Source organism: Seriola lalandi, unplaced genomic scaffold, assembly GCF_002814215.2.
Source record: "Seriola lalandi dorsalis isolate HSWRI2012SDOR001 ecotype SW California unplaced genomic scaffold, Sedor1 jcf7180002054875, whole genome shotgun sequence".
In the NCBI taxonomy this organism is placed as follows: domain Eukaryota; kingdom Metazoa; phylum Chordata; class Actinopteri; order Carangiformes; family Carangidae; genus Seriola; species Seriola lalandi.
The window spans coordinates 113,097-129,164 of NW_019525428.1; the positions used below are offsets into that span (position 1 = coordinate 113,097).

Below are 16,068 nucleotides of genomic sequence, written 5' to 3' on the forward strand. Positions count from 1 at the left end.
AAAGCGTCAGGTAAGAGTCAAACAGACACGTCCTCCTCACACACCTGTGTCAAATTTAAGTTGACGCATTAACTAGCTCCAAACAAACCCATTTTAAATGCCGACTTTAGTGGAGAAGAGTTATCTGTGACACTGACCTGAGTGAAGTATTTGTATTTAATGGTTGAGATTTATGTCTTCAAGGCCATTTAGATGCTAACATCGGAAATCAGCTTATACAGGATATAAAAGCGGTTGTTTGTGGCATTGTTTCGCATTAAGTACTTATAGAAAAATAAATTAATAATAAATAAAAAATAAATAAATAAATAAAGATGCTCTCAAGTATTTTTCCTGCACGAGTGAAGATTTTAGCATAACGACTGAGATTTAATGTTAGCATGATGCTAGTGTTCATTTGGCTAGCGGCTAGCTTAATTTTAACACGGTTGCTGCAGCGAAACAGTCCAAAAACAGTTGACAACACTTTAGCTTCTCAATAATTATTATCTGAATAGTTAAAACGATATCATATCTAAAGGAAATGTTAAGTTAGTTAGTAAAAAAATAACTTACTAAAAGTTATCTTTCAGCTAACTGCTTCCGGCTACAGACAGCTGCTCCTTTTCAAGCTGTATCCGACTTGATCACTGTCGCGTCTGCTGACATTGGCGCTTACTCTGGTCTTTACCTTTGATGCTGCCCTCCATGAAATACTTTTGTGCTGTCTAGAGGATATATTGTCTGGAAACCTAGATTACCTCTAGCACATTTTGTATTCAGTAGACGTTGGAGTATTTCACAGGATAGTGACAGTGAAATCATGGAGCTGGTAGTTCTGGTCCCAGTTGAGTAATAAGAGGATCTCTGTAGGATTGTTTGTGTAGGAACCAAATTTTGTTGCAGGACTTCATTGCATCCAGCTAATGGTTATTATTATTAAAACAGATTAAAAAAAAAAAAACATAACATAAATATAAAAGCTAAGTTCAGGGGTGATAGTAAAAAAAAGAAATCCTGAGCCTGAACTTTTTTCGGGATCCAGGGATGTGCTCCCCTGGGACAACATTTTGATAAATAGTCCATTGAATTAAATATTGTGATGACTTTTGTGGATACAAATGTACATTATTCAGACATGAGATGAACAAACCCAATACAAGCCTATATTACAGTAGCATCTTTGTGTAGAGCACCAGAGCTCTTGGGACCCTGGGCCTGTTCAGTAATCCATCCCTGCTTTTAACTAGTCACTTACCTGCGTATTTATTGCTTGTATAGCAGACTGAGACTACGGATACTACAGCCATACCAAGAAAGGTCAGTGGGTGACAATTATAATACTCAAAAGTAAACTCTCAAGCCTGTGTCAAATTTTGTATCTAATTGCTGTTTGTCTCCATCATTCTGAAACCACAACACAACAGATTTTGTTAATGACAAATAATAAAAAATAATTTTCACTACTGCAACATAAAAAGAGGCAGAAATGGTCAGTTAATTAATTAATCAGGCCTGGTTGTGGGTTGTTGGACTCAGGCAACCAGTCAGACCGCACTTCAGCCGGATCTCTGGGCCCAGACCCGGCCGAGTCTTTGGCTGAATAATTTGAATAACAGCATAATAAAAGTAAACTGGGGAACAAACAAGCACAGGGACTTTTCGTACCTGGGATCTGATTTGCACTTTTTTATGTGCACATTGAAAATATGCATAAAAACAGGTAGATGGAAATAATTAATAGGTAGACATCATACAGTTCCTGTAATAACAGATCAGACAGAACCTCGAAGTATTTACATTATAAAGAGGACATAAATATTTATACTCTGGACATCAGACCAGCAGCCACTTCCAGACAGATATTGATGGCTGAGGAGGTTTATTCATATTTATATTAAATGTTTGTTCGTTCAAAATGTGCTTTTTCTCTTTGACTGCAGACATGCATATATTAAGGAAAGGTTTACTTGATGTCTTGATGCTCACAGATCATTAGCAGTCAATGTTCTTTCCGATCCGATCAGATTTGATAAACAAGCCATCACCAAGATTTTCCTTCTCTTTTAAGAGAGACAATCAAAAGCCAATTTCACCCGTTCAGCACGACACTGCAGTTTCAATCTTTTTGTCTGGACGCTTATTGATCTTAAACCTGTCTACTGTGAGCAAGACTATTTAAAGCTTATACTGCAGTCAGTCTGATAAACAAGCTCATGAACCGAAATCATTGTCATTTAAGTATCTTGAGTTTTATGGTGCATTCATGGAGACATGACAGCAACGTCAAGAAATACTGTAGGCTGTCATGACTGTCATAAATATCTCCAGATATCTGTATTTTCAGCCACCACTCTGGAATCTATATTTCTGTTTTTCTTTTGTATGTATTGTGTTAGCTGGTACAGTGTTGGATCATTTAATCAATCATTTTTCGAAAGCTTTTCCTCACGGTTTAGCATCACTATCCACTTTTCAAGGAGTGGCTGTTTTAATTTGTCTCACTGGAAGAGGATGAGGGAGGGAGGGAGGATTCCAGGAAATGAAAATATAATTTCACCATATCCATTAGTCCTAATGCACTAATGACAACACATAACACACATTATTCCCATGTCCAAGGCTGAGAAAAAACATGTAGTTGCATGAGCAAAGGATGCGCTGATACGATGATTGTTATGCAGATGTTGTGACGTCAGACTTCAAAGGCTCAATTTTAGGATGCAAATGAATAAATAGATTGTTGGATCTAGCAGACTGGTTCATACCCAGTCACAAAATTAGAAGAGGGAATCCACTATTTTGCTGCTGAAAAGCAGATTCCAAATTAATAACACATCCCAGGTTTATCATTCCTAATCTTCTGCTAGCACAGCTGCAGCAGGATAGATGGTCACATAGAGCATACCTGCTCAAAACTTAATTTTCTTTGTCAGTTCAGTTATTAAAAGGAGCTATTTGTAAGTTTTGCTATTGATACGTAGCTAATGTTAGCATTAACAGATGTTAATGCTAATGCTAATGCTAGCGCTAATCATTAGGAACCTTCATCTTACCAAGTCAGTTTCCACTGCTGCCTTCAGGAGGCGCTCTACTGACTTTAAAATAATCATTATTGTACTTTATAACCTGTCCTAACCATCTGGTCAATCCTTCATAGCTTTCTTTTTAATTTTTACAAAGACATTCTATTTATATTTTAATATATACAGTATAATTGTTTATTCATTTAATCACATGCAGATTCAAGTGATTGGTTTTTAATAAATTCAGGTTTGTCTTTAAATATTTTTGGTTTTTATTTTGTAGTTTATTGTGTGTGTTTTGGTCAACATCTATATTCTGTGTGTTGAGCAGACTGGTAAACTAGATGCTGCCACTTCAATCGAGAGCGAATCAGATTACGTATTCCAGTCACATGCTGGAGAAAGTAATGCTGGTCCGTCCTCGTAGATACAGACGACTGGAAACTGCTTATCTCCCTCGTGTTAATGCCTTTCTTTTTATAACAGTGTACGGTCCCGTCACAGTCAGTTTCCCAGACCACCACGTGTCGTATTGTGGATTGAAAATGCACTGCGACTGTATGATTGATGAAACCTTAATGGAAAAAAAAACTGATACTATCCGAGCACTTTGTTTTTATCTCCCATGGGGAATTTTATGTCAAACACGATAATGGAGCCAACTCCAGGTCGGCTGCAGACAGTGAAGAAATATTGCTCTATATCAAGAGGGATGTTTTCATTACTATTAATACAAAATTAAACAACCCTGTCAATCCACACAGGTGTTTAAACATGACCCCTCTTCCAAAGTTGAGGTTAGTTGGGAGTGAGAATTTGCAGGAAACACAGTGCAGTCAGGTGTTTATCACAGGTGACGTTTTGACTTGTGATAAAAGGAAAAGCACAGGTGTTACTAACATTAACAATGGTTCCTTTCTCAAGTGTCCCAGGAAGCGGTGACCCTTAACCTGTAGCAGCTTGTACATGCTTTACATGCTTTTCCTACCGTGACATGCCATAATGTCCTTCCTGAAAAAGGAAAGATAGTATTTATCATTGTAGGAAAAGGGAATCTTTTGAAGACCAACGACCAAGATCAATGGATGATTTGCCACGACATCTCAGAAGCAGTGTCGCCAACACTGCCCAGTAAACCTCCCTGATGGGGCGTTATGTTTTGATGAGCACCGGCCTTACAATTGATAGGGAGAAATCTTATCATTGACCGTCGAGGTATTTCGGTGAGGAAAGAGCGCTGGAGTCCAGGATGTCTTATGCTGAGGATGTTTATTGAGGCGTGATCAAGGAGAAAGGAGGAATCATCAATACAGACTTCTGTGCATGATGTCACCTCAATTCTGAAGCAGGAACCCCTGCGTCTAGCTTTTATGCTATTATATTTATAATCTATAATAATCTAAAAGAAGTGGGAGAGGAGGGATGTGTGAATAAGATATTGGTCCATTTACCATAAACAAGGAAACATGATTTACAAACGCCCAGGTGCTGATCTCAGAACACTGGGCCACTTTGACCATCCATGGTTCTCTGTTATTAATCGTGGCACCAGCAGTAAAACAGAAAACCACAGCTGTGTCTGGAGGAGCCGCCTGAGCGTCTCCTCCTGTAAGATTTAATGTAGTAACTGTGGCACTGTGACCTAGAGCCTCACACCGACTTCTCTCTCCGAGTCAGTCACTCACGGTGGACACAAACAATGTCCCAAAACTTAAGTTATTTAGTTATTTATTTAGGTTTTGGTTTTTATGGTTCTTTATAATATACTGTATATTTTGGGGAAATTAAGAGGTTTTCCACATCATTTATATTCATATTTTGAAAATACCACTAATGTTAAATCAAGTCTCCACTACCTGCATCATCACCCTGTCAACCCTGAGTTGGTCACTCCTCTCAAGGCTATTTAGATCAGCCCTTCAGGCCTGTGACTTCCTCTCTAGTTCCCTCCAAACACCAGCCAGAACAAAGAAAGGATGGATGTGAGTTATTTTGGACTGTTTACCTTAAAATAATTAATTTGGTTAATGGGGAGTAATTGTTTCATTTCATTGTACTAGATTCCTGAGTTAATCCTTGTGTTGTTTGTGGCAAGCATACACTCAACTGCCTGTCACTCAAAGCGGCCACGCCCTCAATTATACGTAACTTTAAGCCTTAATAAAATTTAAACGAGTGACTTATATAAAAATTCACCCCTGTACAGTTTTCATGAAGGAGGAAATTAGCTCTAAAGAGCAAAACTGTTTTTGTACCAGGCTGTAAACATGTTTATTTCTGCTGTAAAGTTGGACATTTTAACATGGGAGTCTATGGGGACTGACTCACTGTTGGAGCCAGACTCTAGTGGTCGTTAAAGGAACTGCAGCTGCTGGTTCTTAAGTGTTGATGTCATTTTTTAAAGATTGTCGCTAGGTGACATCTGATAATGCCATGATATCAGCCCAATAATAGCCCAGAACTAAAACAGGCATCAGGTGCAACAGTTGATGGTTTTTAATGTGTAGTGCATCACAGAGGAAAGCAGCCAACACTGGCACATGATGCATTCATGGCATAGTACCAAGTTGTTGTCTGCTGTAGTCTGTCGCATCTCATGGCACACTGAGAATTCATGACTATAATCTGACACAATGACTCTTATCAGACAAAGATATTGTGCAGTCTGAACCTGACATGAGCCAAAAACTGTTTAATGGCCATATCGGCCGAGGTGCACAGGAGACACAAGGTAATTTCACAACAACACAAATTCTTAACTTTATCCAGAGAGGGTAAAAATCTCTTGCCACTTACCACCACACTGAGCACACACTGAACTGAGCTAAAGATGCTGAACAAGGAGTGATTTTGTAGCTTAAATTGTGGGAAAGTGACAGTGCAAAAGTAAGCATGCAAGTAAGCAAGTAAACATGTGCACTGCATGTTTCTACATCAGCGGTCGCCCAAACGAACTGGGTGGAGCAGGCTGCCAACCTTCCCACCCCACTTATTGCTCAGCTCCACTCCAGCTGCCTTCCTCATAATGCCCTGCCCAGCCCATCACACTGAATCTATGACTTCTGTCCTCTGCTGTTGCAAGTCGCCGAAGAGAAAAGAACAGAAAAGACAAGAGCAGATCAACGGTAAGACGCTGAGGCACATTTAGAATTTCCCCTCCATTTCTACACAATGTTTATTCACTTGAAACAGTAGAGGAGACCTGTTGTGTTGCCTGACTGTTCAGTTTAGTCGGAAGCCATTTCAGGGGTGAGAAATTAGTTCATGTTTCCATAAAGTGAAATTCAAGTCAAGTATTTGTTTTCATTTAATGGTCGAAAGCTTCTTACAACCTTATGAAACTGCTCTTTATGTTCTGCTGCTACACAGACGAGGATCACTCATGATATTAAACGTGCATGTGTATTACAGATTATATGGATTCACCTGATTTGCAACATTTGGATCAAGTTTGAAAGCGTAATATGTAGTCTGCAAATAGATGGATATTTTTAAATTTCTCCCCCCCCTCCCTGAACGCACCATGTTTTGTTTTCTGTCAAATGTCTCAGTCGGATCAGGAAAATGTACATCTGTTTGTCTCTTCTCTTCTTCTTCATGGGTAAGTGCGCTTCATATAACACAAAGGAGGATTTTAATTTGAATAAATATCACAATCAAGTGATTGGACTGATCTGTTTGGATGTATCTTATAATGTATGGTGGTAACGGTGGTTAGTGGGTGAGTTTCTAGCTCGAGGAAGATGCTAACAGCATTTTAGTGGTTTCTGCTGCTTCTGTAACAAGCTCATCAATCAGCAGAGCCCGCCTTAATCAGATTTGAGAGATTGGATTATATCTCTGCAGCCCATGGCCCCTCGTTCACTCTCTGTCCTTACACTATTGAGTTGTTTTTTTTCTTTTTTTTTTGTTTGTTTGTTTTCTTGCTTTTTTTTTTGCTGTCTTTGTAATTGATTGAAGAGAATTTGGTCAAAATTGTAAATTGGATTTTCCTAAACATGATTCAACCCTGTCTTCCTAGAAATTATGTTGAAAATGTTTTTCGTAGGAAAACTAACAGCTGGATTATGTTCAGATGATAATTATTCTTAGACTCAATAACGCAGTCGAGCGGACAGGAGGTGGTTTCGGGGGATGGTGTCCAAACAGAGCGAGTGACTGTCATGTGACTCATATTTGAGAACTTTGTGGTTTAGGCAAAACCACTTCCGCAGAGAGGTGGTTTGTGTCAAGCCACTCTGAACTTTTTCTGTATTGAACCAAACCACAATCTTTCCCTGACAAAGTGACAGGACATTTTGGAGGAAAACAAACACATTGTAAGAACTTGGTTGGCTCAGTGAACGTCAGGGCCCCTATTCACTAAGTGTCTCTTAAGTCGCACTTAAAGTTTCTAACTAAATGTTTTCTCACAAACTTGCTGAGAGAAACTTTTACAAAAGAAAAGTGAAGAAACGTTTTGCCATTACATAGTTTGTCTATCAATACAAGTAAAGAATGTACAGTATGTGGGCTAAGTAGCTGTAGATCTGGGAACCTGCTGGTTTGAGATACTGTATTTAAGATGTTCAACACCTGGTGGAATTAGAAATCATGAGAGAGACATTCAAAAACAGAAACTAGGTATATAAGAAATGCTGAATACAGTATTTATGGTTTATTCAAACAACATGGTCTCTGATTGCAGGTTCCACCGCCAAAAAGCAAGGGGACTTTGGCATTTTTACCGCTTGCACCACCAAGAACAAAAGCCTCAGGTTCAAGCATCCGGTCTCCTCATTCGTCTCACACTTGTCATATTCATTGGATTCACATTTGCTGGAGGTTTTGGCATAAAATGAAGTGAAAAAAAACTAACCATTACTTTCTCACCCATTAAAGGTTGGACTGCTATTATGCAAACTGTCCAGACTCTCCATCCTTCAAATGTACATTTATGACGTCGAGCGGGGTCGTGATTTCTAACGCGACTGATGATAATTGCAAGCTGACTCTCCCAGATGAGGGTCCGCTGTATACCAAGAAGGTCAAGAACTACAACTGCACCCTGAAGAGAAAGGAGAGGACCGAACACAAGCAAATCTCCGTCGACTTCAGCATACGCCATGGAAAAAGTTAGTATTGTTCTCCATTTGTAAATAAACATTTCAGGCGTTAAATGAGCATTCACACTGTCACTATTACTGCAGCACCTGGTTAATCCAGGTTAATCCAGTCCTGATATGGATTTAATAGCAATTGATTATTTGTAATTCAATCACCATCAAAGATGTTGAGTAAAGCTTTGTTTTCAATCCGTCCAAGAAAAGAATCAATTTAGCGACAGAAGGTCATGAGTCAAGGTTTTCAGTTTCAGAAAACATCTGCACTATTTTATAAAAAATTTAAAGGTCTAGATTTCAAACTTTTCCTGTGTTTTATTTGAAGTGTTGATCCATAAGAAGATTTATTTGTGGTCAGTGTAGTTTCACATCTCCTCTCTCAGGCTTCTCTCTGCAGCTCTAGTAACAACAGGTCGGTGAGCCAATCAGAAGAGAGGAAGCTCTGAGCCTCTCCTCTGATTGGCTGACTGTTTTCTGAGTGATCAAGTGAAAATATATATAAAAACACTCAGAGAAACCAAATCCTGTAAAGGTTTGGATGGTGGGTCCAGGTGGGCGGGGCTTGGTGACTGCTTTGTTGTGACATCACAAAGTTCCAGAAGTCCTGACGGCTGGTTTTAAGGCTCAGTTTCTGAATACAGGCTGTGTGCATTTCTCTGTGGACTGAGGCTTTGATACTTTCACAGTATTAATATAGAAGCTGATCTGATCTATAATCACACTACACATGGACAGAGACCTTTAGATGAGACATTTAAATGATAATATTCAACTTCCTTTTGAATGAAAGAGATTAACATTGGTAAAAAAAAAAAAGCAAGGAAGTGGTGGTTTGATATTAACATGTTTATTGAGCATTTACCTGTAGAGTAAACTGATGAATCTCTTATGACATTTTGCACATGCTGCTTTCAGTGACGTCACATTCAGAGTCTTTTGAGTCACTGATTTAGGTTTGATGATCAAAATCTCTTCCATCCTCATCGTCAGACGGTGTGTTCACAGCGAACATAGTCACAACCACATCCTCTATATTAATGTAAAATAAAAAGATATGTGTAGAATTTATATATAAAACCTTTTAGAAATTGGAACAATTTCATATATTGACATATATGTCTAGCCCATACAAATATGTATGATTATGTATGTAGGCTTATATTGTAGATATATGTTAAATAAATATATATCCATCCGAAACCCTGTCAGTATATATTGATATTATATACAGTGGGGTCCAAAAGTCTGAAACCACTTCCCCAGAATGGGAAGATAAACATATAGAAACATATAGAAATTGTTTATTATGTTTATTATGTAATATATGTACATATACAAATATTACTGTGGCTATTTCATTTTTTATCAACTTATATCTTCATTTATCCAGAGGATGTATATATGTGATAGTAGGTGACATATATAAGGACAAATACTGTATGTCATATTTTACATTTCTCTATGTGATAAATGGTTTTAAAATGGTTCAGTTTAAAACTTTAAGTTTCCCTGCTGCCTGAAAAATGTGAATGTTTTATGTTGAATTGACTCTAAATGAACCAAACGTACATATTTATGTTAAGCTAATAACAAAAGATGAGTTCAGGGGATTCCACTAGATTTTCTGGCAGGCAGCTCCGCGTCGGGCAGGAAGTGAAGCAGGAAGTGACCGACACCGAGCCTCACCTCTCTCTGTGTTTCCCCTCAGAGCGAATCAAACCCTGTCCTGACACCACAGGTCTCCTTCTGCACCAGGCTCCGACCTCGCTGTGGCCCGTGGTGATCCTGTCTCTGTGGAGGGTCCTGGTCACAGACAGTCAGACCACATGAGGGATCAGCTGTGGAGGTTTCCACCGACACAAATGTGTTCTTATGTATTATTCTTGTGTATTCGCTCCGTACACAAGTGATTTACATTTGCACTGTTTTTACAAGTTGCCTTCAGTATTCAGATAAATGTCTGATTTCTCTTTTTTATTTTTCTATCTTGTGTACAAATAATACACAGATTTCGGCACATTAACTTCTGACAAGTGTCGGTGTGGTTTCAGTGTGGTGTGTGTGTGACGTCTGGAGGTAGTTTTTTTTTCTTTTGGTAGCACTTTATAATACAACCTGTGATTGACAGTGTAATTCTGTACAGTATGAATCAAGCACCAATAAAATACTCACTAGTAACTGCTGGATCTTAAATACAGGCACCGACTGTGGGGAACAAGGGGAGTAACTACTGGCCATTGTGAGGGAAAGGAGAGATCAATTATTTAGTGTTTTTGTAATACTACGGTATGGTGGCAGACAAGGGCAACATCCCAATACACGAATGCCAACGCAAAAACGTGTAAAAATACAAAACAAATACAACGGAAACGTGCTGCAAATGAAAAAATTAAATGTCTGATTTGCAGCATCTTTCTTGTAATGGAGGTTGGTTTGGGCCGTTGCAACTCCTTTGTCCTTGTCAGCCACCGTACTACAGGGTACAAGTTCTGGGAAACAAAACTGAACAACCTTGTTTTTATTGTGTAAAAAGGTGGTTTATAGGAGCAGATGGAGTGAATTACAGAGGATTTTAATTATGTCTGTTTATGTTTGTTGTGTGTGTTTATCCTGGTTTTGTCTGTTTTTCTTTCTCTCTGGTCTCTCTTGATCTTAGTGAGATTACACGATTAAATAAAAGTTTGAACCAAAAAAAAAGAAAAAGAAAAAAGATGGCAGTCTTCAAAACCCGACCGATTCCCACTGGGAAGTTGAAAGACGAGGTTGGTGAACCACGTACTAAATCAAAAAGAAACCAGTTAAGGTTTATCATTTAAGATTCAATGCTGGTGTAAAAAAGCATTTTAATGATGCATGTTTTTCAAGCATAAACAAGACAAGGTTCACAAATCATACACAGTGCGTTCAGAAAGTATTCACACCCCCTTTAATGTTGCAACCTTATGTTGAAATTATTTAAATTCATTGTTGAGGGAAATGAATATAATATATATATGTTTTTTTGAATGCACTGTACTTTTCCAGACCCAGTGCAATTATAGGTAGTGCAGGATCATGTGAACCAGGGGTGAAGGTGGATCTGGTCCAGAGTGGTGCGCTCCTCAGGGATTACAACCAAACACATCTTCAAGAAATCCTGGCAGTCTGAGAACAAAGACCAGATCAGGCTGGAAGCTGCAGTGATCCACTGTGGAAGAAAGACGCACGCTGCACAGTACCGTACTGTGTTGAGTACCTGTGTTGTCTTACCTCGGGACAGCCTGCTGCTGATTTTAATGCCCTTGCGGAGGAACTTGCGGGTGAAGAACTGTTTGAATCCATCCAGCATTTCATAGAGCAGCGCCCCCAACTGCCAGACTGTGGTGGGGCCGGCCTCGTACGTCCCGTCCATGTAAAACTCTGGAGGAGCGTAGGCGGAGGTTCCTGCAACATGCAAGACAGATGGAGATGGAGGATGAGGAGCAGACTAAGATTTCCTCATCAACAGGTGATCCACAGATGAATGAAACGCAGGAGGCCAGACGTCGTACCAGAGAAGGAGCGGTAAGGTCTCCTCCTCACAACGCAGCCACATCCAAAGTCTATGATCCGCACTCGAGGGCCGTCGGAGCTGGTTTCTATCAGAATGTTTTCTGATTTCAGGTCACGATGGAAGACTCCCTTCGAGTGCATTTCTCTGGCTGCCTCCACCAGCTGCCTCATGATGTTCTGAGATAAAGAGTCAAGAGTCAAATTGTTTTCTCAACCAGTAGCCATTAGTTACAACTTAAAGGTCCCATATAGCATAAAGGTAGATTTCCATGTGTTGTTTGATTATAGATCAGGTTTAGGTTCTATATAAATACTGTGAAAGTATCAAAGCCTCAGTCCACAGAGAAATGCACACAGCCTGTATTCAGAAATTGAGCCTCAAAAAAGGCCATCAGGATTTCTGTAACTTTGTGATGTCACAATAAAGCAGTCACCACTCTCAGCCACTCCCCAAGCTCCGCCCACCTGGACCCACCATCCAAACCTTGCAGGATTTGGTTTCTCTGAGTGTTTTACCTGAAATCTGTTATATTTTTATTAGACCACTCAGAAAACAGTCAACCAATCAGAAGAGATGCTCAGAGCCTCCTCTCTTCTGATTGGCTCACCAACCTGTTGTTACTAGAGCTCCAGAGAGAAGCCTGAGAGAGGAGATGTAAAACTACACTGAGATGGTTTTTGGTTCTTAAAACAACAAATATATCTTCTTATGGATCAATACTTCAAATAAAACACAGAAGAAGTAGAAATGACGGAGCTTAAATAACCGTTTATGATTATATAAAGTGGTAATCACACACAGAAACAGGCTCCAGCAGCTTCAGTACCTTCGCCACGTCCTCCTCCAGGGGCCCGTTGTTGTCCTGGAGGTATTCCAGCAGGTCCACACAGGGGAGTGGTCTTTCCATGACCAGAAGAACCTCCTGTTCCTGTTCATACCAGTCTAATAATGACACGACTGCAGATGTGCCCACCGATTCTGGTCCACCTGCCGCTTTCAGCATGAGGAACACCTCCATGGGGACCATGCAGATCCTCCTATTTAGGACCTAAAGAAAAAAAAACCCTTCAGTTTCTCCAATCAGGAACAAGTTATGTATCACCTGATTCACTCTACACCTGCTCAATTTAGTCTTTATTCCACATGTGAGGAGGCAGCACCTTGTGGCAGACACAGGTGATTTTAGAGGGAAAGACAAAAATAAATGAGGGGGGAAATAAACAAACAGTTAAACTCTCTCTCCCTCTCTTTCTCTTCAAACGTCAGTCGTGTTTATCGTGAGTCTATGTGGATATCTTTCATGCTAGTAGAGTGCTAATGTCTTAGCTGTTAGCTGTAAGGTAAGCTAGTTCATGACTACAAGAGTCTGGGTTAGTTGTAACAACACACACACACACACACACACACACACACACACACACGCACTCCACTATGACCCATAGTTACGTTTGGTTGCTAGGCGACATCTAGTGGTTGCAGTAGTTATGACAGGAGCAAAAGGAAAAGTGCGGCGACAAAGTCCGTGTTACGAGGAGGTTGCGGTGTGTTCGATTCCCGTGTGAAACCAGGTGTTTACATTGTAACCATGACAACAAAGACAGTGTAGTGTCGAGGAAGTACTTATTTTGACCCAAATCCCCATCTTTTCCTAAACCTAACCCAGCCGTGACATTTCTTACAGTATCTATGGCGATGAAGGTACGTACGCCACTGTTGGTACAGTCCGCACCTTATAACTGTAACCATGACAACCATTTCAGGAGACACTCCTATGGGTCGTATCAGAGGGATGAAAAAAACAACCTGTGTGGTTGTTCAGGATGTGGTGTGTGTGTGTGTGTGTGTGTGTGTGTGTGTGTGTGCGTGTGTGTGTGCGTGTGTGTGCGTGTGTGTGCGTGTGTGTGGTGTGTTGGTGCCGAGACATCTGATCAAGTCACTCACCATTGGTCGACTCTCCACATCTGCTTTAGGGACGTGTTTGATTGCCACCTGCAGGTCAGAACCAGGAACACTTTGGTGACGGTGACCGTGTGTGTTCAGTGTGTGTGATGTGAGAATACGGACTGTACGTTATACTTACCGGTAAATTATCAGTTTTTCTTTTGCCAGCGTAAACGGATCCGAAGCCTCCTTCTCCGAGCTTGTCCAGCTGCAGGTATCTGTCCTCGAAATCATCTACACACAAACACAAATGTGAAAAACGTCTATTGATCACATCACTACCTCTAACTGTGACCCCTGCATATTTAGATTGATGATTGATGATTATTATTATTATTTAAACTGGATTAAAGTAAATTTTCAGTTTCTCGCAGGAAACCACAACACTGACACATGATCATAAAGGATATGATATGAAATCATGTATTTCTCTCGGTTTGAGAATTGCTTGGGATAATGTAAGAACACAACTCCACATATATAAACATAGGTCTGGTTGCTTTTAGACATTTTAATGAGGAAAGGTTACATATTATAACTTTAATTAATTTGTTTAATCTTTGGAAAAGTTTTTGGGGAATGTGATTATTCACTCTCCTTCTGAGGATAATATGAAAATACTGATTACATCACATTAACTAAATGAAATGTGGTTTCTGAGGTTTTCTGTAGGTTTTCTATCTGAGAGACAAACACAGGACTCCCTGATAGTGAGGCGCTCACAATTTCATTTCCCAAACTGTTGAAGCCGATTTCTAAGAACAAGATGATCGTATCACCAGAAAAAGAATCCACTGAAAGTCGATTAACAGGATGTGGCGTTCTTACCACCGGCCTCTGTGACGTTCACTGACACCTTGTTTGATTCACCGGTGTTGTTGCTGATGTCAGCGTCTGTAGTCCCATCCCTCTGCCTCTTACTGGGTGTCTCTGTCTCAGTGGCCTTCCTCTTGGTGCCTTTTGCCTCGGCTGCTTCCTCAATGGGTTTTCTGTCACTCCTCCGACTTCTCCTGTGTGATTCCTGCTCGGTGCTGACCTTCCTTTTGTTAGGATTGTCCCCCAGGCTGTTGGTTGGTTTGCTGGTCTCTACAAAAAGCACAAACCCAGTGAATATCTCACTAATGAATCTCCAGTCCCAACATGTTGATACTGGATGTTTCTGCAAAATTCTGTGACGTTCAGCACCAACATTTTTAAATTAAATTAATTTTTTGACATCATCTCCACATGGCAACTACAGTGCGTGGTGAATAATTACCAGCCACTCACTAACCTACAAAGTATAGCCTACCTGCAAAACTATATTTACCATGACACTGCAAATAAACTCCAGTCATTCTGTCTATAATTCATATTTTAAAAACCTTGTTTTTTATTAAAGCAAATGAAAAGGTTTCTGTATCTTGACACAAGGAAAAATTTAAATCAAGAAAAATTTACTTAACTTGCTTTCGAATCAGGTTGAAATGCTTTTAATGCATTTGATTTTTTCAAATAAGAAATACACTGAACTACAGACAAAATGACTTGATGAAAAGTAGCTGCAGCTGTTTACAAAGACTTCTCACTCACCTGAATCACTCTCAGAGGCCAAACTATTAAGATTGTTTAAAATCATATTGTCCATGTTATTTTTTGTAATTGTGCTCAATATCAATAATTGAGAAAATACATGACTGACTGGTCAGACGTGTGTAGCTCCACAGATATACTGTGAATGAAGTATGTGGTTGTTCTAACTTCTCCATTCTGTGGTTGTGACGTCACGTAGAAGTAGAATGTGACAACGTCGGAAGGACCCATCATGAAAAGATGTGAAGAGAGAAGAAGTGTGCATGTTGTTTTCTGCCAAACTCACTGAGAGGATATCACAATGAAAGAGAAGCAAGGTGTGTGTGTGTGTGTGTGTGTGTGGGGGGGGGGGGGGGGGGGGGCTTCAGTTACAGTTGAGAATGGTGAAAAAAATAAATAAATAAATAAAAATCATTCCTTCCCTTTTATGGCCCAAAATTATTTGTATTTTGTTCATTGCACAAAAAATAGAAAAGGGGAGCAACCTTAGCATCCATTGGGACTTCCTGTTTCCTACCTACAAAACATACACAACCACTCCCATCTTGCCAACTCATATTGAAAAGGCCATTTTCCTGCCATCACCATCGCACTGGTTTAGCTCAGTGGTTACTTCTATCAACAATTCTCCCTGAGTAGAATACGCTGATCTCCATCCCTCTGTGGGATCAAACCATGGGTGCTGTCCAGTGTTTTCTTCCCCATTCTGTTAAATACTCTCATAAACACCAAAGGTTAAAGTTACACTGAGTAAAACTGTCACAGTTTGGTCAATACAGGACTAAATTATTTCTGGTGTTGATTTTGTTGCAGGTTGATGTTGTTGTGTTTCCTCAGGAGTTTCTCTTCACCTCTATATGCCAAACTATGTTCACCACATAGTCACTTTCTGGTGCGGCCCAAAGCGCCAGCACCA

At 39.9% G+C, this 16,068-nt stretch overlaps 1 protein-coding gene and 1 pseudogene across 1 annotated transcript; one reads left to right on the forward strand and one right to left on the reverse strand.

Annotated features, from left to right (window-relative positions):
- Positions 1-6,037: 6,037 nt before the first annotated feature.
- LOC147817851 (uncharacterized) lies at positions 6,038-10,285 on the forward strand. Its single transcript, XM_087179886.1, has 5 exons — positions 6,038-6,130; positions 6,557-6,606; positions 7,693-7,762; positions 7,887-8,119; positions 9,816-10,285. The coding sequence occupies exons 2-5, from the start codon at positions 6,570-6,572 to the stop codon at positions 9,935-9,937; spliced, it is 462 nt and encodes a 153-aa protein (XP_087036012.1). The 5' UTR covers positions 6,038-6,130; positions 6,557-6,569; the 3' UTR covers positions 9,938-10,285.
- A 543-nt stretch (positions 10,286-10,828) lies between these two features.
- LOC111671334 (serine/threonine-protein kinase pim-1-like) lies at positions 10,829-15,857 on the reverse strand (annotated as a pseudogene).
- Between the last annotated feature and the right edge of the window lie 211 nt (positions 15,858-16,068).

Excerpts from the sequence above, each read along its gene's own strand:
- LOC147817851 (XM_087179886.1), top strand. The coding sequence starts at position 6,570 with ATGTACATCTGTTTGTCTCTTCTCTTCTTCTTCATGG. Across the intron at positions 6,607-7,692 it reads TCTTCTCTTCTTCTTCATGG|GTTCCACCGCCAAAAAGCAA; the intron begins GTAAGTGCGCTT and ends CTCTGATTGCAG. Across the intron at positions 7,763-7,886 it reads ACCAAGAACAAAAGCCTCAG|GTTGGACTGCTATTATGCAA; the intron begins GTTCAAGCATCC and ends CACCCATTAAAG.